This window comes from Sorex araneus, chromosome 4, assembly GCF_027595985.1.
Source record: "Sorex araneus isolate mSorAra2 chromosome 4, mSorAra2.pri, whole genome shotgun sequence".
NCBI lineage: Eukaryota > Metazoa > Chordata > Mammalia > Eulipotyphla > Soricidae > Sorex > Sorex araneus.
Window position 1 is genome coordinate 58,988,579 of NC_073305.1, and position 24,886 is coordinate 59,013,464.

General features: G+C 38.1%; 1 protein-coding gene and 1 pseudogene across 9 annotated transcripts in view; both read right to left on the reverse strand.

Annotated features, from left to right (window-relative positions):
* Window positions 1-24,886, reverse strand: part of CADPS (calcium dependent secretion activator) — a 527,814-nt gene that overhangs the window by 252,923 nt on the left and 250,005 nt on the right. For all 9 annotated transcript variants that reach the window (XM_055134465.1, XM_055134464.1, XM_055134468.1 and 6 more), the window contains exons 5-6: window positions 19,833-20,066; window positions 14,679-14,800 (exon numbers count right to left, since the gene is read on the reverse strand). In XM_055134465.1, the coding sequence (XP_054990440.1) occupies window positions 14,679-14,800; window positions 19,833-20,066 (356 nt within the window). The remainder of the gene's footprint in view (window positions 1-14,678; window positions 14,801-19,832; window positions 20,067-24,886) is intronic.
* LOC129404489 (small nucleolar RNA U3) lies at window positions 567-678 on the reverse strand (annotated as a pseudogene).

Consider the following 24,886-nt stretch of genomic DNA (forward strand, 5'->3'; position numbering starts at 1 on the left):
GAAACACTCAGACTGCATCCTCTCTCTTCACTCTTCCAAAGGAATAAGAGAATGATGGGAGATGTGTGCGGAAAGTAGATAAAGGGCCACACAGACATGATACCTCTCAGTGTCTGTGTTGCAAGCTATAATGCCCCAAAGTAGAGAGAGAGTATGGGGAATATTTTCTGCCATGGGGGCAGGGGGAGGGTGGTAAAGGAGGTGTATACCCGGGATATTGGTGGTGGGGAATGTGCACTGGTGGAGGGATGGGTGTTTGATCATTGTGTGCTTGTAAACCAAACATGAAAGCTTGTGACTATCTCACGGTGATTCAATAAAATTTAAAAAAAAAAAAAAGAGAACAATTAACAATGGTAAAAGGCAGTTGCAAAAGAAACACCTAGGGACCAGAGTGATAGTATAACAGGTAGGTTGTTTGCCTTGCATGTGGCTGGCCCAGGCTCAATTCCGGGTATCCCATTTGGTTCCCTGAACACTGCCAGTAGCATTTTTCGAGTGGAGGAGTAACCCCTGAGTATTGCAGGGTGTGACCCCAAAAAGCCAAAAAAAAAAAAAAGAGAGGCAGCACCCAGAACAGGATTCACACCCTGGCTCCTCCTCATGACTTTGGGTACTCTATATAATCAGAAAAATTTCTCTAGCAACCATAGGAATGATCCCTGGAAGTATATAGTATTTGCTTATGTACAATTTCTCCAATTGTCTTTGCCTGGAGTTCACTTCCTAGTAGGTTGTATACAATTTCTCCCAACTGTCTTTGCCTGGAGTTATTGCATAATAGGTTATATAAAGTTTCTCCAAATTGTCTTTGCCCAGAGTTCTCTGCATAATAAAAGTTAATCTGGGTGTTGTCATCATCTCCCCATAATTTGGATGGCCCTTTTATATTCTTATCATGACCTTGAGATTCTCTGCTCCCTTCTTTTCTAAGAGGGTTTGCCCTTCTCTGGGCGAAGCTTTGGCTTGCCATCTCCAAAGAATTTAGGATTTGCATCTAAAAGAGATGTGGCCTTCCTGCCTTAGGGCTACTTCAGGCCTCCCACAATCTTCTTAAATTCGTTATTTCCACAAAGCCCATTACCTGGGCACAAGAAACAACAGTACAATTCTATTGTATTACTTGATATATAAAAGTAATTGTGGACAAGAGGTCTTTTTCTATTCCTTCTCTTTAATAATTTTTTTTAAAAAAACCCTCCAAACAACAAAATGCTGCCTTAATTTTTGCTTTGTTTTGTTTTTTGTTTGTTTGATTTTTGGCTTTGGGGACATACCTGGCGATGCACAGGGGTTACTCCTGGCTCATGTACTCAGGAATTACTCCTGGTGGTGCTCGGGAAGCCATATGGGATGCTGGGATTCAAACATGGGTCGGTCTCATGAAAGGCAAACGCCCTACTTGCTGTGCTATTGCTCCATCCCCCTGCTGCCTTAATTAGTTGCATGATGCTCTATTTGTTTAAATGTCAAGATGCCCCCAACTTTTGCTAAATGTCAAGATATTCTCCCAAATATACACCCGATTCAATTTGTGATACACCTAGCAATTCACTGTGGGGTGTGTGTGTGTGTGTGTGTGTGTGTGTGTGTGTGTGTGTGTGTGCATGCAGTTTGCTTGCACACATTTTTGGTCACTTTTTAAAAGTGACAGTGGCTTGGTGCTATGAAAAGCTCACACAATGGATTCATTTTATTTTTCTTTTTCCTGTTCTTAGGGGTATTTTTGAAGCCATAGTGTGTTCTTTTGATTCTGAGTACTCATTTGGGAAATTGCTACTGCAATTATCATTATTCTTACTAGTATTCAAGAAACTTTCAAACCCATCACATGGAGCCCCTTTCTCAGCTTGTCCTAAAGTCTTTCACCACATGCCATTAAGCTCTGAGTTAATCGAGCTTTTTCTATCACCTACTATAGGTAAGCATTGGAAAAAACCTAGCCTGATATATAGATTTTTCCAAGTATAAGCAAAATAAGGAATTTACATATAAATAAATGCATTCTAGGAAAAACACAAAGATGGTCACCTATTTAAGAGATAAAGCTATCTTATGCTACTTTAGTTCACACCACCTGCATCTAAAGTTCTGTTTTCTCTTTTCATTTTTACCTTGACTCTAATGATGGCAAAGATAATCATTAAAAAGTAATAACATCTCTTATGCTTATACCAAGTGTTTAAATATTTTATTAAAGTTGAATGCTCATCAATAAATCAGTAATATGAACATTAGTTCATTTTATTGATGAAAAAAATTATTTAGAGTCTCACCTTGTGTGACAGTGTTTGTGGAATAATTAGGATCTGAACTAGGAATCATGTCACTCCAAAGCTTCTGCAATTATGGATATATTTTCCATATAATCATGCATGTTTCTATGATTTTCAGATACCAGCTATTAGAAGCTACTTGAAATAGCTTTTCCTCTTTATCCCAGAAGCTATGGAAGGCACTAAGAATTTCTATGTCTTATCAAGGAGCCCCTGGAACTAAAGGACTCTAGAGTTTACACGGGAGAGTCCAGGATTTTCCAAACAGTCCAGTGACTGGCATCATGATGAGAATATCTATCTTGCCACAGTATCTCACATGCAGCACATTCTTGAAGAAAAGGAGAGCCCTCTCTCACAGCAGCTTGTGTGTGTGTATGTGTATTCTTATGCATTCCATAAAAAAGTATTTATGAGCACATAGAAAGCATAAACCGAGCACTTGAATCTCTCTTGAACCAAAGACTCTCTAACAGAAAAAAGCTGAAATAAGGTGTTCGCAGAGATGAAGAAGGTAGGGGGTCAGGTTGATTTTAGGTGCTGTTTGGTTTTTTGTTGTTGTTATTGTTGTTTTGGGGGGCCACACCCGACAATGCTCAGGGGTTATCCTGGCTCTGCACTCAGGAATTACTCCTGGTGGTGCTCAGAGGCCATGTGGATTGCTGGGATCAAACTCACTCCAATTCTGGAAAGTATTTTATTTTATTTTTGCTTTTTTTTTTCTTTTTGTCTTCCATCCCTCTAAAAGAGCCCAGCAAGCTACCGAGAGTATCGCGCCCGCAGGGCAGAGCCTGGCAAGCTACCCATGGCGTATTGGATATGCCAAAAACAGTAACAATAAGTCTTACAATGAGAGTCGCTACTGGTGTCCGATCGAACAAATTGATGAGCAACGGGATGACAGTGACAGTGACAGTTGCTTTTGGGTGACACCCAGTGATGCACAGGGGTTAGTCCTGGCTTTACACTCAGGAATTACTCCTGGCAGTGCTCAGAGGACCATATGGGATGCTGGGAATCAAACCTGGGTTGGCCTTGTGCAAGGCAAACGCGCTACCTGCTGTGCTATTGCTCCAGCCCCTGGAAAGTATTTTAATGACAATTTCCTTTCTCGTTTGTCACAGTTAGCTATTTGCTTTTTATCTGTTTGGATTTAGGTAGCCTTGTGTTTTTTTTTTTTTTTTAAGATGTTAAGCCAAGATTTTTAACTCCTCAAAGTCTCTTTTATCTTTTGTGTAATGAAGGAGGGAATCTTTTTCTAACAATACAATATTAAATTCAGTCAGATAACAGTAGATAATTTGCTTAAAAAATAGGCACCATGATTTGTAGTACTGTTAAAATAAAGTTTCAGGTGTATAATGTTTCAACATCACACCCATTGTCAGTGTTTATCTCTCCATCAATTGATGTCTAAAGGTCTCCTGTCATCCTCCCTTTTGTCCCCATTCTTGGTAAACACAGTTCTATAGGCTGACTCTCAGGGCACTTGAGTTATTTCCATATAATGACTACTGAACAGCTTCTGAAAAGTAGGGCAACAATAATAGTAATGCAAGTGACTTCTTGAAAATGTTTTTAGGTCCTTGGAGTAAATGCCAAGAAGTAAAATTTCTGGGTGGATTGAAATACATATGAACAACCAATCCTTAAAAAATGGTGTATGAAGTGAAGCAGGAAAGCTTCTTCAACAAATTGTGATGGGAAAACTGGCTTGCCACATGTTAAGAAAATGAACTTGTATCCTTGTCTTACACTATATACAAAAGTTAACTAAAAGTGAACTAATGACCTTAATGTTAGACCTAAACTGGATAAATTACACTTAGGAAAACACAGTAGAACTTGTGATAATGATGCTAGAGCCATCTTTAATGACTTAACGCAAAACAAACTGAGTCAAAAAAATAAACATATAGGATTGCATCAGACTGAGACCTCTGCACTGCAAAAGAAGCTAGGACTAGACTAAAACGACCTGTTATAAACTTGGAAAGAATATTTGGCAAAGGACTGATATCTAAAACATATGAAGCACTGTCAAGACTTAACAAAAATCCCATTTAAAAGTTGCAGAGTAAAGCTGAGAACTTTTTCAAAGAAGGCAAATGGCAAATCGGTATACAAAAAAAATGCACTTCCTCATCAGAAGTACTTATCATGAGGGAAATCCAACTAAAAACAGTGAGTTCTCACCTCACACCAATGAGATCGGCATGCATTGAAAATATTAGCAAAAAACCAATGCTGGCAGGGATTAAGGATAATGGAACCCTCAGCCACTACTGGTGGGAATGTTAGTTGCTTCATCTTCTATGGAATACAGCATGGAGGCATCTCAGAAAAATAAGAATTAAATTTCCATATCACCTAACAATTCTATTTCTTGACATTAATTCTTTTCTCAAGGTTTTACAATATGTTTATTAAACTCAGGCATTCACATGGAGCATTATTTTAAAATATTTACTCCATAAGGCATATTGTACTATTGAGTCCATTTCAAATATGAGGAAATCAAAGCCCACTGAGGAGAATGCACTTGTCCATGTGACCTTGGATCTAGGATTTAAATCCAAGACTGTCTGGCTCCTTCTTATGGCACCAACTGGCTCATAGCCTGGTTTCTAGTTGACCTTAATAAGTGATAGGAGAAATTGGTATTGATAATTATTTCCATGGAGGAAAGATAGTGGTCAGAACTGTGAGGAACCTTCCTGGAATTGTTTGCACATACCTTGAGATTAGGGGTCACCTCTGGTCCACATATATAGCACTTAACATTGATGCTGCATTTGGGTCAGATTACACCTGCTGAGCTGAATGGCTGCATTAAGACAGAACACCTGTGCTACTGCTAAAATTTGGCAGCACATTAATCATCATTTAAATAGGGGCAGCGATTTAACCCACAAAATAGCTAACTCCAAAAGAAAATGTATCCTCTTAGACAGAGAGTAGTGCTAGTCAAAATATGGACTATTTTTTTTAGTGAAAGTGATTACTTTAAAAAATTTAAGGTAGCAAGATATTTGAGAAATATAGGCTGTGATTTTGCATCTTGGCTTAGCTCTTTATTACCTGTTAATTTGATCAGATCATTTGGCCCCTGAATCACAGCTGTAGTACTTGTCTCATAGGTTTTGGTAGATCCTTAAGTTGTTATGAGAGACTGAACTACTTAGAGCAGCACTTAACCCATAAAAAAATTATGAATCAATGTTAGTTTTATATCTGAGGTACACTTTTTCCCCCATCACCCCTTCTTTTCCTTAAACAAGAATAAAGGTACCATAATTATAGCTAACTCAGTTACTATGAGACAGTACTGCTTTAAGTGTTTTACGTATGTAAACTAATGTAATTATTTTTAATTTACTTAAGCTTGATTTTTAGCCATAAATGTGAAATGGAACTAACCACAAAGAGCTAGTTAACCTACACAAGTTCACACAACAGAGATTACCTAGCACTTTGGCTCCCGATTTTATGCTCTTGTCCAAAATACTACATTGCTTTTATGCATTATCTACTAAACCAATTTTCTTTCATTTCCTTATTAATGAGCATTTATGGGTTGTATCCCATTATTACAAGTAATCATGTGAAATTCTTTTACCTCATTACACAACAAGTATAATGGTCTTTATTGGAAACATGGGAAACTCCCAAATAGTGCTGAGGTGTTTTGGAGGCCATACCTGGTAATTATTTGGGGTATTCAGAGCTGTACCTAGTGATTCGCAGGGAACTGTGTGGTGCCAGAGATTGAACTGGAGATACACAGTAACCCCTGCTCTATCTCTTCTATCTAAAATCTAGTGAGTTTTCAAGTTTGCGTGTAATGTATTGAATGAATTTCCAATGAGAAGTAATGATCTATCAGTTCAGTTCTTAGATTGCTCCAGCATTAAATGCAAATGTAAGATAAACTCAGGCAAGGTATTTAATGAACTGAACCAGAAAGAGAGTGTCATTCAGACAGTTCTCTAAAGGCAAATAGAAAATTTTTTTATTTCATGACTACTCAGTATTGGGTTGCTCATTAAAAGAGAACTTTCATAAATGTTTTACAATTAGAGAGAGCCCTACTGTCTAACCCCAAAACTCTAGTCACTATTAGATCATCTTTTCTGGAACTATTGATTCCAGCAACTCAAAGCTACTTGCATTCTTGAAAAAATTGCCCAAGTTTTGCAATTCTGATCTCTGAGTCAGCTGGATATAAAATTTTAGAATGATGGAGGTTGAAGGCATTTTGGATACAGCTTGTTAGATCTTAGTAGAATTGCAAAGATTGGTGACATATGAAACAGGAAGACAAATTTCTGATGGGATCATTATCTTCTCCAAAGCTTATTCACTAGTCATCTCCCTCCCAACAATTCCTTTTATCCTTTACTCTATAATTTGTTGTTCAGCTAGTTAGCATACAGCTTATAAGTACAAACCCTGCAGCTAACAAGCAAACACAATTGAGTTTTCAAAATAATTTGTGTGGCTCCTGTACCAAGGTTTCTGGTATGGGAAACAGGACAGATATGCAAACTAATGATAATTTTCCTTCCTCCCAATAAACATATCTTCTGAGAGCATAGTAAAATTGAATTCTTCAGTCAGCATTGGTTTTTACCATTTCTCACTTAATGAAGTATGAATGAAGTTAAATGTTTTTCTCAGAAAGGAAAACCAAGAGAAGTGGTATTCAAGTTTCCATTTAGGATTGCATAAATGTCTCCTGGATACGAACCTGAGCAGAATGTGTCAAGAAGGGTGAACAGAAAAGAGGCTGATTCTTAGGCCACCTCACTTTTTTCCCCCATGTGGTGATTTTGAAGTTCTCAACAGGTAAAGCAGAGACTCAAGAGTATAACACTGTGGCCAGACACTTGGATTATTCCAGCCAAATTTACTCTACTGCTATACAAATCCAAGGGCCAAATTTATATTAATCCTCACTCTACTAATAATGCCTAGAAAATAGTAGATGCTTCTTAAATATGTATTGACCAGGATACCTGCTGTTGCACATGTACTTTAGGAAAAAGATTTTTCAGGTTTTCAGATGAAAATCTTACATCCTCCCTGGCTTAAACACTCCAGTGGCCTTTCTATAGTACTGGAGTAAATTTCAAATCCTGGGTTATATAGGTCTTCTTATTCTTTTTTTTTATATTCCTAATAAAGTCACTATATTTTGAGAAATAATCTAGATGTTTCCTGTGTTTCATGTATGAATCATTTTTTTAAAGTTTATTTTATTGAATCACTATGTGGACAGTTACAAAGTTCTCAGGCTTATGTCTCAGCTATACAATACTCAAACACCCATCCCTTCACCCGTGCCCACACTCCACCATCAAAGACCCCAGTCTACCTCCCAACACCCGCCCCCCCACCCCCTTCCCCTCCTGTGTAATTGATAAATTTCACTTCATTTTCTCTTTACCTTGATTACTTTCCATAGTTCAACACAAAACTCACTATTGTTGGAGTCTTCCCCCAAGAAAGAGAGCCCTGCTGCCAATGAAGCATTTGATAATTAGTTTTCCATAGCTGAGGTCTTCTTATTCTTGAGACTGTTCTCTCTCTCTATATGTACATATTTATATTTATATATACACATATATATACACACAATATCTATACATACACACACACACATATATATATATATACACACACACACATATAAAATACACACACACGCAAACACAAATCTTGTACTTGCTATGTCCTATGCCTGGAGTGTTTGCCCTGATTCTTTAATGGCTGATTCCTTCTCATCCTTCAGGTTGATTCCTGAAGCAGAGACTTCTTTGATCTCTAGAGTAACCAGCACTTCCATCAGACTATTCATTTCTTTTAGAATCTGTTCATTAGCCTGCTATTATTTCACAAATTTCTTTGCTAATTATCTAGCTCTTTACTAGAAAGGACACCTTCTGAGTCAAGATGGATCTATACTAGTTACAATGGTAGGTCCTGCTGGAAAAAAGTGAAGGATTTTATATATATATGCGTATATGTATGTATATATGTGTGTGTATATATGTATGTATATGTATATGCATTTGTTGAAGGACAGAAAGAGGCTACCTCTTCTATCATTCCCTGATTTTAAATTTCAAAGAAGCATTTTAGGCAGATATTTTATTTTCATTTAAACATGCAGAAAAAATTTTTTAAGTTTTTAAATTTCTGACTGTTACCAACTTGCTGTGGGGGCGATTTAATGGGGGTTCCATGTCTATGAATAATTCAGGCCTAATAAAACTGACCCATTCAGAGTTGTACCATTAGAAAAAAATATATATATACATATACATTTGTTTGCTTGTCTGTTTGGTTTTTGGGCCACATCTGGTAATGCTCAGGGTTACTCCTGGCTCTGCACTTAAGAATTACTCCTGACAGTGCTTGGGGGACCATATGGGATGCTGGGGACCAAACCCAGTAGGCAATGTACAAGGCAAATGCCCTACCCACTGAACTATCACTCCAGCCCCATAAATAATATATTTCATGAAGAAAAATATCTATAGAAAGTTATTATTTAATTTTAAATTTAAAAGAAATAGGTATTACTGAAAATGCTATAACAATAGCAAGATCAGTATTCTACTTTTTTGATTCCCTTAGAAAATGGCAAAAATAGTTGGATTGTGCTTTTGCATTCCTGACAATAATGAAATCCATATGTCATGAAACCCATGGCTTGTCATGGAATAATAAACTTGTTAAATAATCAAATGCCAAGTGGCATCCTTGGTTTCAGTTCAGAAGAATGTAATTTCACATAAGTTAGCACATTATTGGGCTCCTAACTCAAACTGTCTTCTATTCAGCAAAATTACTTAAATTTCTCTGCTATATAATCCTCAGGGCATGCTATTTTAGAGGGTAACTTGCACTACACAAATATGCTGAGAAAGGCAGTCACTTTGAAGTGTATCTTCTACAAAAAGAGCATGTTACATTTCTTTACCTTATTTTCCCCAAATTAAAGTAATTTGCATACCATACTCTCAGTCTTTGCCATTTCCATGTACCAACACAATTTACCTTTACAATGATCTTTATCCTATAAATGTACCACCTGTGCTATTATTTAATTAATATAATATATTTAAATTTATTCACTTTTAAAATGCTACTGTTTCTATTAAAATAAATACATATGTAATTGATGCAAAAGCCTGAGTGGCACCAACAACCATGAGGAGAAGGAAATAACAATGACAACCAATTATTATATTTTACTGTGTTTATTTACTTGTAAATAAACCAATTTCTCTTTTGCTAGGGTATTCCTGGCTGACAGCCAGCAAAAGTTGAATACAATGACAGAATTCCATCACATTTGTGAGTGGATGAATATGGCTACCTTTCATAACCCTCTTTCTATCTAATTTCTTTGTTTTTTCAGGGGGTAGAGTTTGGACCACACCCACCAGTGCTTGGTACTACCCCCTGGCTCTGTCAATGTCCAAAGGACCATCAGTGATACCAAGAATAGAACTAAATTCGGCGGCATGCAAGCAAGCAGCCACTTATTCTGTCTAAAATTTTAAAAAGTCATTCAGGAAAGATACCCTCTTTCCATTGAACTCATTCAAAGGTCAAGACACAGAAAATATTTTTTGTTAAATAAAATCTATACAATGCTATTAAATTTTAAGTGGAGGGTATTGCCATCTCAGGCTCTGAGTCCGAGTCCTATGAAAGTGTTAAAAGACCGACTAGTAGCGAATCAAAATGTTCTCTTTGGCCTTATCAGAAAAACTAAAACACAAATGGAAAAGGAGTCACATGCTTCTTACATGATTTAATGTTTATCAAAGGCATGTCTCTATAATATTGAACATCATCTCTGCTATCAGTAGTTAAGGGTGCCTGCCATGTTTTGCAAAAACACTGTCTTATGGCAAGAAAAATTTTCTGCTCTACTCATAGAAGTTGGACTGGAGCGATAGCACAGTGGGTAGGGTGTTTGCCTTGCACACGGCCGACCCAGGTTTGATTCCTCCGTCCCTCTCGGAGAGCTACCGAGAATATCCTGCCCGCACGGCAGAGCCTGGCAAGCTACCCGTGGCATATTCAATATGCCAAAAATAGTAACAATAAGTTTCACAATGGAGACGTTACTGGTGCCCGCTCGAGCAAATCGATGAACAAAGGAATGACAGTGCAGTGCAGTGCTACTCATAGAAGGTAGAAAATGATCTGGGATGTTGACTCTATAAAGCAATTTCTTTCTCCATTTCCATGACTTCTTTCTGAAATTGCTTGCCTAAAAACATGATTTTAATTATTTCAATTTCAGTATGCCCACTGGTTGCCCACTAAATGCAGAAATAACTTGCTACAAATGGAAGCAATATAGATACAGACATCCCTGTAGTGCTTAGGATTGAAGCTTGGGTCTCACATAGATGAGGTCAGTGCTCTGCATCTGAGTTGTGTCCCCCATCTAGAGGCAACATTTTGGAAAAAAAAAGTCTTTTAAAAGGTTTAGATCATATACTGTCCTCACTTTTCACACTAAAATCCCAGGAGAAGGAGCTGGAGCGATAGCACAGCGGGCAGGGCATTTGCCTTGCATGTGGCCGACCCGGGTTTGGTTCCAAGCTTCCCATATGGTCCCCTGAGCACCGCCAGGGGTGATTCCTGAATGCATAAGCCAGGAGTAACCCCTGTGCATCTCCAGGTGTGACCCAAAAAGCAAAAAAAAAACCCATAAAATAATAATAAAAATATAAAAACCCAGGGGAAGAGGAAACTCAAATTGAAAGACTAAATAACATGTCTAAAATAATCAAAATGAAAATAATCAACTTGTGGCAAAGAGTTTGATAAAAAGAGGATAACTGGCCTCCTCCACCATATTTTTCAACTATTTCATTTACAAACTCACTTATATTACACACCTGATCCTAAGTAATGGCTATGCTGGGCATGTTCCTAGTGTGAAAAATGAGGTGGCATTGATAAAGGAGGTGAGGAGAGTTATGTCAGAATAACTTGGATCAGCATTTCCAATGTGTACCAATAGACATTCATTGAAATAGGAGAATTCATGATGTAATAAAATTAAACAGGTTTAGTCACTGTTGTAAATCTTCAGAGCCTTGAAAATGATAATGTGTATTTTAGCTTGAAAATAAGGTTTTGTATTTCTAAAACTTACTTAACCATGGTGCCATCCTTCTTGGCCTTGTTTTTCTTGGAGTATTATACATAGTTTTAAAAATGGATACTTGGAAAAATTTATGTACTATGTCCTAGATCTAGTGACTATACTAAAAAATACAAAAGTTAACTTTCCTGTGAACATATTTTAGGAAAAGTTGTTAATTTTCTAGTAACTGGGTGGAAATACTTGGTTGCAGCAACAATAGGACTCATGAGTAAAATGTAGGCTTGAAGGAATTTTAGTTTTAGAATGTATAAAGTCTAAATTGACATCAGCTGGATGGAAGAATAAATACAAGATTCATAAGATGAATAGGGCAGGAAAAGAGCTAAACTTATCATATAATGATTTGGAAGTTTTGAGATTGATGAAAGATAATCCTCAAAAGGATGCTTTTGGAGATCATCAAAATTAAGTAGGAGAGACAACAGTGGAAAATTAGCAAGGAGAGAAACTGTAAATAGAGAAGGAAGGTAAAGCGAAGAAATGTACATATCAAAGGAAAGAAATGAGACGATTTGGATTTCTCAGAACTGGGGAGTGAGATAGAAAGTAGATCTGACCAAATAGAATCATTCATCCAATAGCAAAACTGAATGCAGAAGGAATCTAAGACTTTGAACTATGATAAAGACCACGTCAAAGATAATTCAGGAAAAGAATTGTAGATTTAAAAAGAAGAGCAACAGAGGTTATAGGATGTCTAAAGAGAGATTAAAAGAAGAAATGGGCAGAAACATAAGAATCGATAGATTTTTTTAGTTCTGAGACTTCATTTTTAGGATCTTATTAAAATCTCCCCCTCTTCCCTAGCCTTTCTCCCCTCTCCCTCTGTCTTTCCTGAATTCAGAGTTAGTCTCAGTCATTCTCAACACCACACTTGAGGTATCCATTACTTATTGATTTGACTTGCCTCAGACATGAAGACTGCGTTTGTACTTATATTATAAACAAATAACAAACCCTCTGTGGGGTTTTGGCAATACTCAGCAATTAAAGAGGAATAAAAATTATACTTCTGGCTAGAGGAGCAAAATATTTGTGTTACATTTTTATGTAGTGACTCTGAGACTGTACATGCATGAATGAGTAAATATGTGAAATATGAGTACTTTGAGTAGTTTAAAACAAGTATTCCATATTTATTTGTATCTGAAATTCTATTTTAAACATTCATAAGTACATGAAAATCAGCTCATCATTTACCCTGGTAACTAAGACCTCTAACCCCAATAAAATGATATGAATTGTGCTTTGAATAAAAAAATAAAATAAAAGCCCCCATGAAGCTTAAAGGGCTGGAGTGCTTCCCACGCAGGAGCCACAGGTTCTACAGGCCCCTCTACCTCCCTTCAGTGCCACTGGATGTGGCTCAAACTCCTACAAAAATAACCTGAAAAAGAAGCCTGTCAGAATAATCAGAGCATTATCTTTCCTTTTCTAATTGGTGGCCTGGTCTTAAGTTTATCATCTTAAAAGTTTGGAAGAAACACAAAATAGGTTCCTTCCAAAACAGACACACACACACACACACACACACACACACACACGATGTGTTTTAAGTACATATGAGTGATGCAGCATACTAGAATAGCATTAATAATGAGTTAGCTAGAATGACAGAGACGAAAATGAGTTTTCGTTAATGATAATAAAGAAGCTGGATTCATTTCCAGTTGGAAACATAAGTTTACAAAGAGGGAGGAAGGGTGAAAGATGACAATCACATTGGTTTTCATTCCCTCCTGCAGATACTCATTAATTTTGCCCAGCTTCTGAGCATCTGAGATCTTTGCCTATTCATGTGAAGAACCACTTGAAGGCATACAATGCCCTCAGATTTTTTTTTTAGTCCAGGAAACATTCAGTGCTTTCTTTGAACTATTTTATTTGAACATCCTGGTAAGTTATTCATGTTCTGCCAGACAGCTCATAATGGGGGTGGAGAGGTAGTGAGCTATAGTTCGGGGATACCCTTTTTATGAATTTCTTATGAATTAACAATAATTAAAAAGAAAGATGCTCATTAGTGTAGGCTGACTTAATTGAGATAGAAAAGAAAGAGAGAGACACAGTGGGCAGAGAATGAGAACAGTGAGCCCTCAGCAATCTTTGAGGTCTGAGAGTCTATTGACCTAGGTGAATTAATCATTATTGCTCCAGTGAACCATGGCAATTGAATTCTAACTGGTCTTCTGTATCAACTCTGCCCCTCCAGCCCCCTACAGAGCACATTCAGTGATATTCTCAAAACATATAGCTAATCACATATTTCTGTGCTTTCCTCGCCATGGCCAAAGGAAGGCCCCTTGATGTGGGCCATTGGTATAGATACTTCTTGCCTCCTTGGAAGTTTATGTCATATCTTGTTTTTGGAACTGTAATCCCATGTGTCTTCTTTCAACTTATCCATGCCCTGAGGCCTTTGCTGACCACAGAACTTTTGCACAAGCTGACTCTTCTGGAATTCTCCTTCTAATCCCAATGCCCTGTAGGAGTGTTCTAATGTTAGCTTAGGTACCTTACTACTTCTCAAAACGACCTTCCCAGATTTGATTCCCACAAATAGTTTCACATCTACATGATATCATCTCTCAAAGTGCTCTTCTGTAATGCTATATCTGAATATTTTTGATATCCTTAATATGTAAGCTCCATGGCATTACTTTTCTCCTCCATGACATAGCCCCTGGATACATCTAGTGAGATTTTCACAAATATGTGTTGACTTGATGCATTGTGCCAAAAGTGACATGCTGCTTTATATATATAACATATTTATATATATAAATATACACATATATAAATATATACATATATATTACTCTGGCTTATAGAGAAATATTTTGAAAAATAAGTTGCTTATGTGATAATCAGTTATATTTAGAAAATATAAGACAAATTTATGTTAAACTCTCGTCACATTGTATTAATGACTGTGACTATATACAGTCTCCAGAAAAAGAATGGCTTCTTTAATTTTCTTTAACTTCCCTCTAGTTTTCCCTTTCTTTGCTCTAAAGAAATTGGAATTGCTGTTAAAACTGCCAAATAAAACCATAGTCAAGTCATCTTGTTAGAAAATGAGCAAGGTTCATGTCTTCTAAAACCATCTAGGGAAACCAGACCATGAATTTGTAGTAGGCCAACATGGAGTCAATGAGATCAAAATTCTTCGAGATGAGCCTCTGAGAAATGTAACTTACGTTGGTTTTGATGCTTCGGCCTGATCTGTCTGAAGTTTCTCTCCTCCTTCCACCTCCATTGTGCAATATACAATACGATTAGGAGCCAATGATTTGAGGCCTTGAACTTCCATGATCACCACCTGGACAAGAGAATTCCACATAGTGGAGGTTATTTCCAAAGTTCATGAGCATCTCAGGTAAGAGTAAATCGATGAGTGGAAGTGACAAAGTAAGCCAACAGATAACTCGTGGCCTTTGACCGATTTTTCCAGCCTTGCAAGGATCAGACAAATCTGAAAATGCAATTCTGCAGGGTGGAGATCCTTACCTTCTGAAAAGACAAAGTACAATAATTCAGATGTTCAGATGATAGATACGTTGAATAAAATGATGACTCTTTTCTGTGTTAAACACATAGGTTCATTTTTATTTACTTCAAAGAAATAGGCTCATATTTACTTTCTTTAAATATAAAAATAGCCCAACTTCTGGGCTGGAGAGATAGTACAGTGGTAAGATGCTTGCCTTGCATGTGGCTACCTGGGTTCAATCCTCAGCATCCCAGATGGTCTCCTGAGCACTGCCAGCAGTGATTCCTGAGTTCAGAGTCAGGAATAACCCCTGAGCATCACCAAGGGTGTCTCCTGCCTCAAGAAAACCAACCAACCACACAAAAATATCCCAACTTTGTTATTTCTTATTTTTGGATTTGGGCCACAATCAACAATGCTTAGCCGGGGGTGGGTGGTGGGTGGAGGTGTGTGTGCTAGCAATCAAACTGCAGCGTCCTGAAAGCAAAGCTGGAACTCCACCTTCTTAACTATCTCTCTGCCTGAAGCAGTTCAGCTTTTAATTCAGCACTTAGCAGAGACAGGAATTCACTTTTCTCTGTACAGTAAAGTAAGTGATATTTCAAATGTTAATAAAAGGGACAATGAAAGGGGGTGGGGAGAAAGGGAGGGAGAGAGTGGGGAGAGAGGGGGGAGAGAGAAAGAGGGAAGGAGGGAGGGAGAGAGAGAAAGAATGCCTGTCATAGGGAGGGGGAGGCAGGAGGGATATTGGGGACAGTGGTGGGAAATGTACACTGGCGAAGGGATGGGTGTTGGAACATCCTGTGACTGAAACCCCATCATGAACAGCTTTATAACTGTGTATCTCATGGTGAGTCAATTAAAAAAAAAAAAAAGAAAAGGCAAAATAGAAAAAAAAAAAAGAAAAAGGGCCAATACCATTTGGCTTTTGAGTAGGTGATAGTAGGCACTAGAGGGGGCTACCACAACCTGGAAAGATATTTTCTATCTAACAGAGCATTTGCTACTCACTGTGGCCCATTGCCACTTCATCTTCCCCCAGCCCAGTGATGCCAGATACTGATTCTGAATCAGACTCAAAGTTAGAAATTCTGACAGTAACCGGAAAAGAGAGGTATAAAATTAACAGACTCTTTTTTTTTCTTCAGTCCCAAACAAAAGGAAGTCTGCAGCTGCGTGCTTGTGCTTTCTGTTCTCGGCTGAAGGGTAAACCAGGCTGGAGTCTTGATGGCCCAAAATGTATCATTTACAATTCCTCCCACTTCCCACCACTACTGTCAAACTCCATTAAAGCACCTGCTATTCTCAGATTCAGACTGCCCCCTCACATATCAGCCTGAAGGGTGGGGAGAGGAGGCAAGGGAAGGACAGAGTTACTGATTTAAAAATCTGAAACAAGAGACTTGCAGCATAGACATATAGGAGGGAGGTACATTAAAACAAGTCACTCAACTGAGAAAAGCAATGACACTCCTATACTGAGAGGGATGTTGACCAATAATAGACTCGATTCAAGGAAGTGCAATAGGACGGGCTCACAAGTCACTGTTGTGTTGCTCAGGAGACCAATGATCCTAAGTTATTAGTGTGAAGCAAGATCACCTACATGGTTTGTTAAACTGGAGCTTTCATTCTACCTGCTAGGGTTGGAGGAATGGGCTGGAGCGATAGCACAGCGAGTAGGGCGTTTGCCTTGCATGCGGCCGACCCAGGTTCGATTCCTCTGCCCCTCTTGGAGAGCCTGGCAAGCTACCAAGAGTATCTCGCCCACACGGCAGAGCCTGGCAAGCTACCCGTGGCATATTCGATATGCCAAAAACTGTAACAAGAAGTCTCATAATGGAGATGTTACTGGTGCTCACTCGAGCAAACTGATGAGCAACAGGATGACAGTGACAGGGTTGGAGGAACATTCCCAGATATTGAGTAGAGTCCAAGACTTTTCAATTCATCCCCCCACCCCTTTGGGGCCATAGTCAACAGTGCTCAGTGCTCACTTTGGGCTCTATGCTGGGGAATCAAGCACTCATGGTGTTGCTCAGCATTCATATGCATTGCTGGGGATCCAACCAGCTGCGTGCAAAGTAAGCGCCTTAACCTTGCACTCTCTCTGGTCTCAAGACTTTCCATTTCTAACAATTTCCCTGATTTTGCTGATGTCACCCTGCTCGCTCCAGGAGTCACACCCTAGAGCCAGTGTACTATTCATGTGATGCTGGGCAAAAGACTTGCTCCTCAAATCTCAGGAGGCTGTTAACTCATTTGTAAGGAGGCAGACAATGTTACTTATCTTGCTCCTTCCTGGGCTATCGTGAAGATCAAATGAGATGAGATGCCTAATTACAAGTTGAACATTAGAAAGAACAGTACAGGCGAAAAGAAAGGGGAGGTACAGAAACTACTCAAATGGGATATTTAAAAGATGAGAGTTCAATTCCTACATTTGCATCTTCCTTGGCTGTGTAAACATGGGAAAGAATCTGTAAATTCCTCAGGAGACAATTTTGAGGATTCACTAAACCAGTGACAGCATAGCACCTGGTTTCCATAGCTTTCTAGAAATACCTATTTCTATAAGTACCTACTTCTTTCTTTCAGAGCATGTGTCTTGCCCAAGGTCCTGCTACCAGACAGATTAGAACTCAGTTTCCTTGCTGCAGATAAAATAAAGCTTTTTTCTTTCTTTTCCTGCCATGAAGTTCTGTCATAAAATATCCCCCATGACCCCATGTCACTAACAACAAATTTAAATCTAATCAGCCCTCTTTCTCATCTTGCCTTCCCTCTCTGGGTACCCCAAACACACATATATTTGTACAAACACAATGATTTTTGCTGACAGTTTTGGTATGATGTGCAATGTTGTGTTCTAATGGAAAAGTATTTGGAAGCCCTAGGGCATATCATTCTGTACAAGTTAAAGCCTGATTGAATCATCTACATGTAGGCATATGGTTGGGAGTCACCTAAAGCATATATCAAATAACCAGCTTCACTATTTTGAGTATTGGTAAGGAATTCAGAATTACAGATTAAAAGCTTCATCTCCCTTTCTGTAGAAAGACTAGAGGCAAGATGGAATATATTGTCACCTCTAATTGGCAGAAATCAAATTCTAAGACACCTAAAAAAAATGTTCAGTAGTTTGTGTGGCAGTATTTTAAAAAAAGTTTCTGTGAAATTATACTGATGATTTTTTTTCACATATCAAGCTCTCTAAATATAATTGAGCACTGTCTCTTCTGACTGCAAAATACATGTTGAAAACACTATAATGTGACTATCGTGAGCTGAACTGAGCACAGCAAAACAAATTACTTGCAGTTAATTCACAGCAAGCCTTAATGATGTTCTAGAAAATTAATTTAGTCTCTACAAATCCTAATTAAATCTATGGAAATTTGAGCTATTCTCTTAGTCTTCTGAAATCTATGGTCAATGTAAACTCCTATGAATTTCTTTTATTTAAAAATTGATTTATATTTATGTTTTTTAACATTTAGATAACATAACTACAATAGTGTTAGTATTCACAGTTTGATGTACAACATTACTATAATTTCACCACCCATAGGTTGTGACTTAAAAAGTTATAAATGATGTTCAAATTTATAATATTAAGAAAATACCTGGGTAGCTAATTAAAATGCACTTTTCAGGGATGTACTTTCCCTAGAATTCTTTTTATTAGCTGAAAACTTTATTAAGGTATATTTTCTATGTGCCAAAAACAGTAACAACAAGTCTCACAATGAAGATGTTACTGGTACCCGCTCGAGCGAATCAATGAGCAACAGGATGACAGTGATTTTATATGTCATATAATTAACCTATTTCGGTATACAATCCAGTTATTTCAGACGTTTCCTAATTCACATGAACATTAACATAAGTCAGTTAATTTAATAATGTAAATCATTCCTTTTGATTTCTGAAGAGTATTTCACCCTACAGAGATTTACAATACTATATTGACTATGTCTATTCACCAATTGATAAACATTTAGATAGTTTTAATTTGGTATTATTAGAAATAATACTACTGTAACATTTGTGAACAAGTTTTTGTGGGATCTTGTGGTTTAATTTCACATGGGGAGGTACCTACCAATGGAGTTTTGAATACAATTTTATGTTTAACTTTTTGAAATTTTGTTTCCCCAAATGACTTCCCTTTTTTTTTTGTATTCCTACCATCTACAGCTTTGAGTCAACAGGCCTGACTGGTTCTAGGAATCTTCATACTGAATCAACTTTGCAGGTAATTCTGATGTAGCTAGATCAGATAAACTCCCTAGATCATATACATAAAACAAGACATCTGAGTAGTAATACCAGAGATATTTTAAGATACTTTAACATCTTAAAGTATTCTGTTATGCATTCTGTCACATATCTTGCCTTATAGATTCTTTCCCTGGGTGATGCAATGGACCAAAAATTAGGCTCCACCACAGTAAGAAAGTAGATAGGAGAAAGGATCAGAATGAAAATTTACGGCACACCATGAAATGATGCGAGATTGATTACTTCTCTCCTAATTGTTACTTAGGCAGACAAAATTGTAAGTTTTATAAATTGCACAAGGTCTTTAGAAAATCTTTGATTGCCATTTTATGATGGGGAAACTAAAATGAGATTAATTTTAATAGGCAGTTCCTAAGGCTACATTTCCTTAAGAAAAGTATGGACTCCTGGATAAGGGGAAAGACTTGCTGATTAGCTGACCTGTGTACTTAGCAAACTCTCATTTTAATAACTGCTCCTGGGGTAAAAGAAGGAAAACAAGTTGATTGTGATGCATCTAATTACCCAGGTCCTGCTGGCTATGCCAGGAAACTGAAGAATTTGGGTTTTTTACCTCCAAGGAGAAAGACAGCACGACATCTGACTTGGAGAGCTGGTTCTCACTCTCTTCACCCATGTCAATGATAGAAGCATTGTGGCTGCGTTTGAGTTTCTGGAGCTTGAACTCGCCGCCTTTGGACACAGGCATGCTCTCCAAATTAGCCATAAGTAGATTGACTGATGACTTCAGCTCCTCAATGTACATGTTTTCCATTTCTTTGGAGACAAACTTGGGAAATTTGCGTTCCTTGAGTAGAAATGGGAGAAAAAAAAGCATGAATGAGAAAAAGCAGAATAGTAAATAAAGATCTGAATATAAATATATAAAAGATTTCATATCTGATATTCCAGAAAAGATTTTATATATATTTATATATTTAAAAATACATACATACACACTCACACATACACACACACTCACACACAAATTTGCCCAGATATTTGTTCATCATGCTAGAAAATGTTCAGTTTGGTTGAGTAGACAGTTATTTGCCTTCAAGCTACATAAATCTTTTCAGGTAGGAAACAGAAACATACATAAACATGTATTACCATAAAAAAAGTCAAAAGTCTTATTATAGTTCTACTTCTGAGCCAAGTTTTTTGTTTTATCAAAATGCAGCTAGTTGTTTTTCTAAGATATGCAAAAAGATATCTGATATTAGGATATATAGAGATTTTTCTCATATGAATAATTCAAAAGGAACTCATTTGAAGTATTTCAAACACAGCCTATGGCTTTTCCTAAGAATACTTACTATTTTCAATAAAAATGGAAAACATTAATAAAGTAATGCAAAATGATTAAAATTCCTTAGAAAAGTAGTTAAAGTAATTCAGTAGCAGAGCAGGTCTCCACGTTTTTCCTTCTTTGCTCATGAGCCAGGTTGACAACAATATACTTTAGCATTGCTATTTGTTTCCTCATCTCTAAATTGTCTGAGTACTTTGACAATCTACCCAAGGAATCACTTCCCACTTCAAATAGGAGCTTGCCCTTCCCAGTTTTGTCCTATATTTGATCTTGATCTGGTGATGGGCAAGAAAAGTCAGTTTGACTTTTAATGTTGTTACTGGGAAAAATCTAACTTGAAATTCTTAAACAATAAAAATAATTTATAGGCTTGAATACATTGTGGGACAGGAGAGCTTCTGGCAAGGCTTTAATCAGGATTCATTCAGATAGGAGATGTCAGAGGAATTTTTTCTCTAAATTTTGGTTTGGTTTCCTCTGAATTTGCTCTATATTTAGTAGGGTTTCCCCTTATTGACATAAAAAATAGTTGCTAAAGTCTTAACCTTAAAAGAATGTTATATCATGCTGTCTAGGGGAAGAGTAAACATTTTGTATTATATGCCTTTGTAAAATGACAAGTTTTTGATTCCATAATTCTCACATAAATTATGACTTATATAGATACCCTGAATCAATTTCTATGGCCAGTATTATGTTATGATGAACTGACTAAGTGTGTTATGTACTTCCATCCCTTACTGGGGAGGTAGAACTCTTCTTGGATCACATGTAAGAGGATTGGTTTGTGTATGTGTATGTGAGCATGTGTGTGTCCTTCCTTCCTTCCTTCCTTCCTTCCTTCCTTCCTTCCTTCCTTCCTTCCTTCCTTCCTTCCTTCCTTCCTTCCTTCCTTCCTTCCTTCCTTCCTTCCTTCCTTCCTTCCTTCCTTCCTTCCTTCCTTCCTTCCTTCCTTCCTTCCTTCCTTCCTTCCTTCCTTGCCTCCCTCCCTCCCTTCCTTCCTTCCTTCCTTCCTTCCTTCCTTCCTTCCTTCCTTCCTTCCTTCCTTCCTTCCTTCCTTCCTTCCTTCCTTCCTTCCTTGCCTCCCTCCCTCCCTCCCTCCCTCCCTCCTTCCTTCCTTCCTTCCTTCCTTCCTTCCTTCCTTCCTTCCTTCCTTCCTTCCTTCCTTCCTTCCTTCCTTCCTTCCTTCCTTCCCCCTCCCTCCCTCTTTCCCTCCCTCTCTCCCTCCCTCCTCTCTTCCTTCTTTCCTTCTGTTTATTGAGGTAACATTAGGTTACAAGAGTACAAAGATTTATATGTTTTAAGGGTATCCTGTTACTATACCACACCTCACCCATCACCAATATGCCAATACATCTCCACTGTTGTTCATAGAATTCTTCTATGACTCTCTATCCTTCACTTGGAAATATCAATTCTGTATCCAAAGCCTAAGAGTTTGTTTTCAATGGAAATTTAATATTTATTTATTTATGTTGTTAATCTTGAACTCAATAGGAAGAAATTATAAACTCAGAAATTAGAATGAAATCTATAAGAAAAAGACCTTGGACATGTGAAGATTTGGCTGTAAGGAAACAATTACTGCCTCTAATACCATGCCTGAAAGGTCTCATTCCCCTGACCCAGAAAAGAGCCTCCAATTGTTGGGAAATTCAAGTAAGGAGAGGCTGCTAAAATCTCAGGGCTGGGACGAATGGAGACATTACTGGCGCCCACTTGAGTAAATCAATGAACAACGGGATGACAGTGATACAGTGATACAGGGAATACCATGCCTGGATAAGAGGCAGGCACAGAAAGATCATGAAGGCTCTTGTCCTATGGGTAAAGAGCTATCAGGAAGCTTCAAGGCAGATGTCGAAATGAAAGTACCTGAGATACTCTTTCTGAGAGACAGAGGGATTGACTTTCCGAAGAAGACTGCTGGGCACTTTGATCAAAGAGAAAGCTTTTGCCACCAGGATGAATCGGCTGAGACTGACTCATGACTCTGTTCTTTTCACCAAAAATGTAATAGTCAACCACGAACCCAGATTTATATAATTTTATGTCATCACAAAATATTTTCTAAATGTTTTGAACATGGCCTGACTTGAGAAGGGAAGGGAAATGAAGTGGGTGGTCTGTAGTCCAAGAGTACCATTGGGGTCCAAGTCACCAAGTCATATTATGGGTATAAAGCAGCAAACATTATATCCCAAGAACCAGAAGGTCCATCATTGTGGGATGCAAACTTCATACCTATATAACATTCTTGGGTTAGTAGGTGAGGGGTAGCTCAGAATTTTACTGGCAGCTAATGGCCTTGTAATTGTCATGGAGATGGAAAGTAAAACCATTGTGTCTGTGAAGCGGGTTCTTCCCTGCCAATCAGCCTTGAGAAACCTTAAGATTTGTTTAGTGTAGCCCCTTCTGCTACATTCATTTGTGAGGCTCAATCAAGAACTTTTTCACTTTTTCACAAGGTTTTGAATAAGACTCAGTGATTAAAGATAGCTCCATACAGGGCCAAAGTTATTGTCTACAAAATTGACACAGCAGAATACTGGAAAAATCCAAAGAATGATTACTCCTCTGAAACTTGGACAGTTCCTAATGACATCATAAAGAGACTCATAAAATTGAACTGTGCGAGAGAAAGCAGGGGCATTTATTTTTCTGCTTGGAGTACTTGAGTCTGAGAAGAAATAGCGCTCTGTCAATCTAGGCTGAGGTTCTTGAGGGGAGTTTTCAGCCGCAGATCCATTACAAACACATTTCAAGGCTGAAATTGTGCCAAAATGAGAAAAATATAGCCATCCGTCTCGACTGCTCCTTTTCCAAGCATAAAAGTAAATTAGCCTTGACAAAAGGATTGTTTATTCATATTGCCTTATGAAACACAACACAAACAGGTGGACAAAGTTTTCCAAAGAGAATGTCTGCTGGCCATGATATTTGTTTTCAGTTGATAACATTCTTCAATGAAGCTGGCCTCCCAAGGGCAATTCCCACAAAAGCTACTTGTGTGTGCTCAGTCACACTGAGGGATGTTTTGAACACTGAAGCATAGGATTTGAAAGTGCTAATAGCTTTCAGCCATTTACTTTTGTGTATATTCATTTTTATTCATAGAAGGTAAAGTATGTTAAAAAAATATACCAAGGAGATAAACAGTCCAGTGTCATAGCTCCAAAAGAACATGATACCAGCAACTAGTCACGTAGACTGGTCTGGGCTGAAAATTCTGGGGCCCTCTCAGAATGGGGGCAGGCAGATTCCCCTTTCTGCCTGAGTATATAATAGCCAACAGTCACACCTGACATCCTCTGACATAGAAACGGTCCAGCTCCAAAACCGAACCTCATAAAATTATTCTGCCACCAAATTGTTCCAAATCCATAGCTCCTGGATGGCACAACTGTCTCTGCTTCTACCTGACATTTCAAAATGTCATAGTACCGTCAGCCCAGTAGTCACAGAAAATCTGATTAGAAAGTTGCATAGAAGCCTACCAAACCAATGAGCCTAAACAATAACAAGGCTCAAGTAGCACAAACCAGCACAGTAGATCCTCAGACATTTTAGTAACATCACTGTGACATATAAAATTATCACAAATTGACTCTTACTGGCCTAAATTTTGATAATTCTATTTATTTGCCTTTTGGTTGTAACTGAGTATCCTGCCCGCAGGGAAGAGCCTGGCAAGCTCCTGTGGTGTATTTGATATGCCAAATACAGTAACAATAACAGGTCTCATTCCCCTGACCCTGAAAAGAGTCTCCAATCATTGGGAAAAACAAGTAAGGAGAGGCTGCTAAACTCTCAGGGCTGGGACAAATGGAGATGTTACTGGCACCCACTCAAGTAAATTGATGAACAACGGGATGACAGTGATGCAATGGCACAGTTGGTTGTAACAAACAATATAAAGTAAATTTGCTTGTGCCCCCAAAGGGGAGGGCAGGCTAAATGGTAAGAAGAAAACTGAGGACTTTGTTTTTTTTTTGGGGGGGGGGTCACATCCAGCAATGCACAAGGGTTACTCCTGGCTCATGCTCTCAGGAATTACCCCTGGTGGTGCTCAGGGGACCATATGGGATGCTGGGAATCAAACCCAGGCCAGCTGCGTGCAAGGCAAATGCCCTACCCGCTGTGCTCTCCCTCTAGCCCCAGGAAACAGGACTTTGATGGAGGGTAGTGCACACTGGTGGTGGGATTGGTGTTGAACATTTAATGCCTGAAACAACTGCATTGTGAAAAACTTGGTAACCATTATAATAACTTTTTTAATTGCCAAGGATACACGCATTCAAAATCCTTAGCTC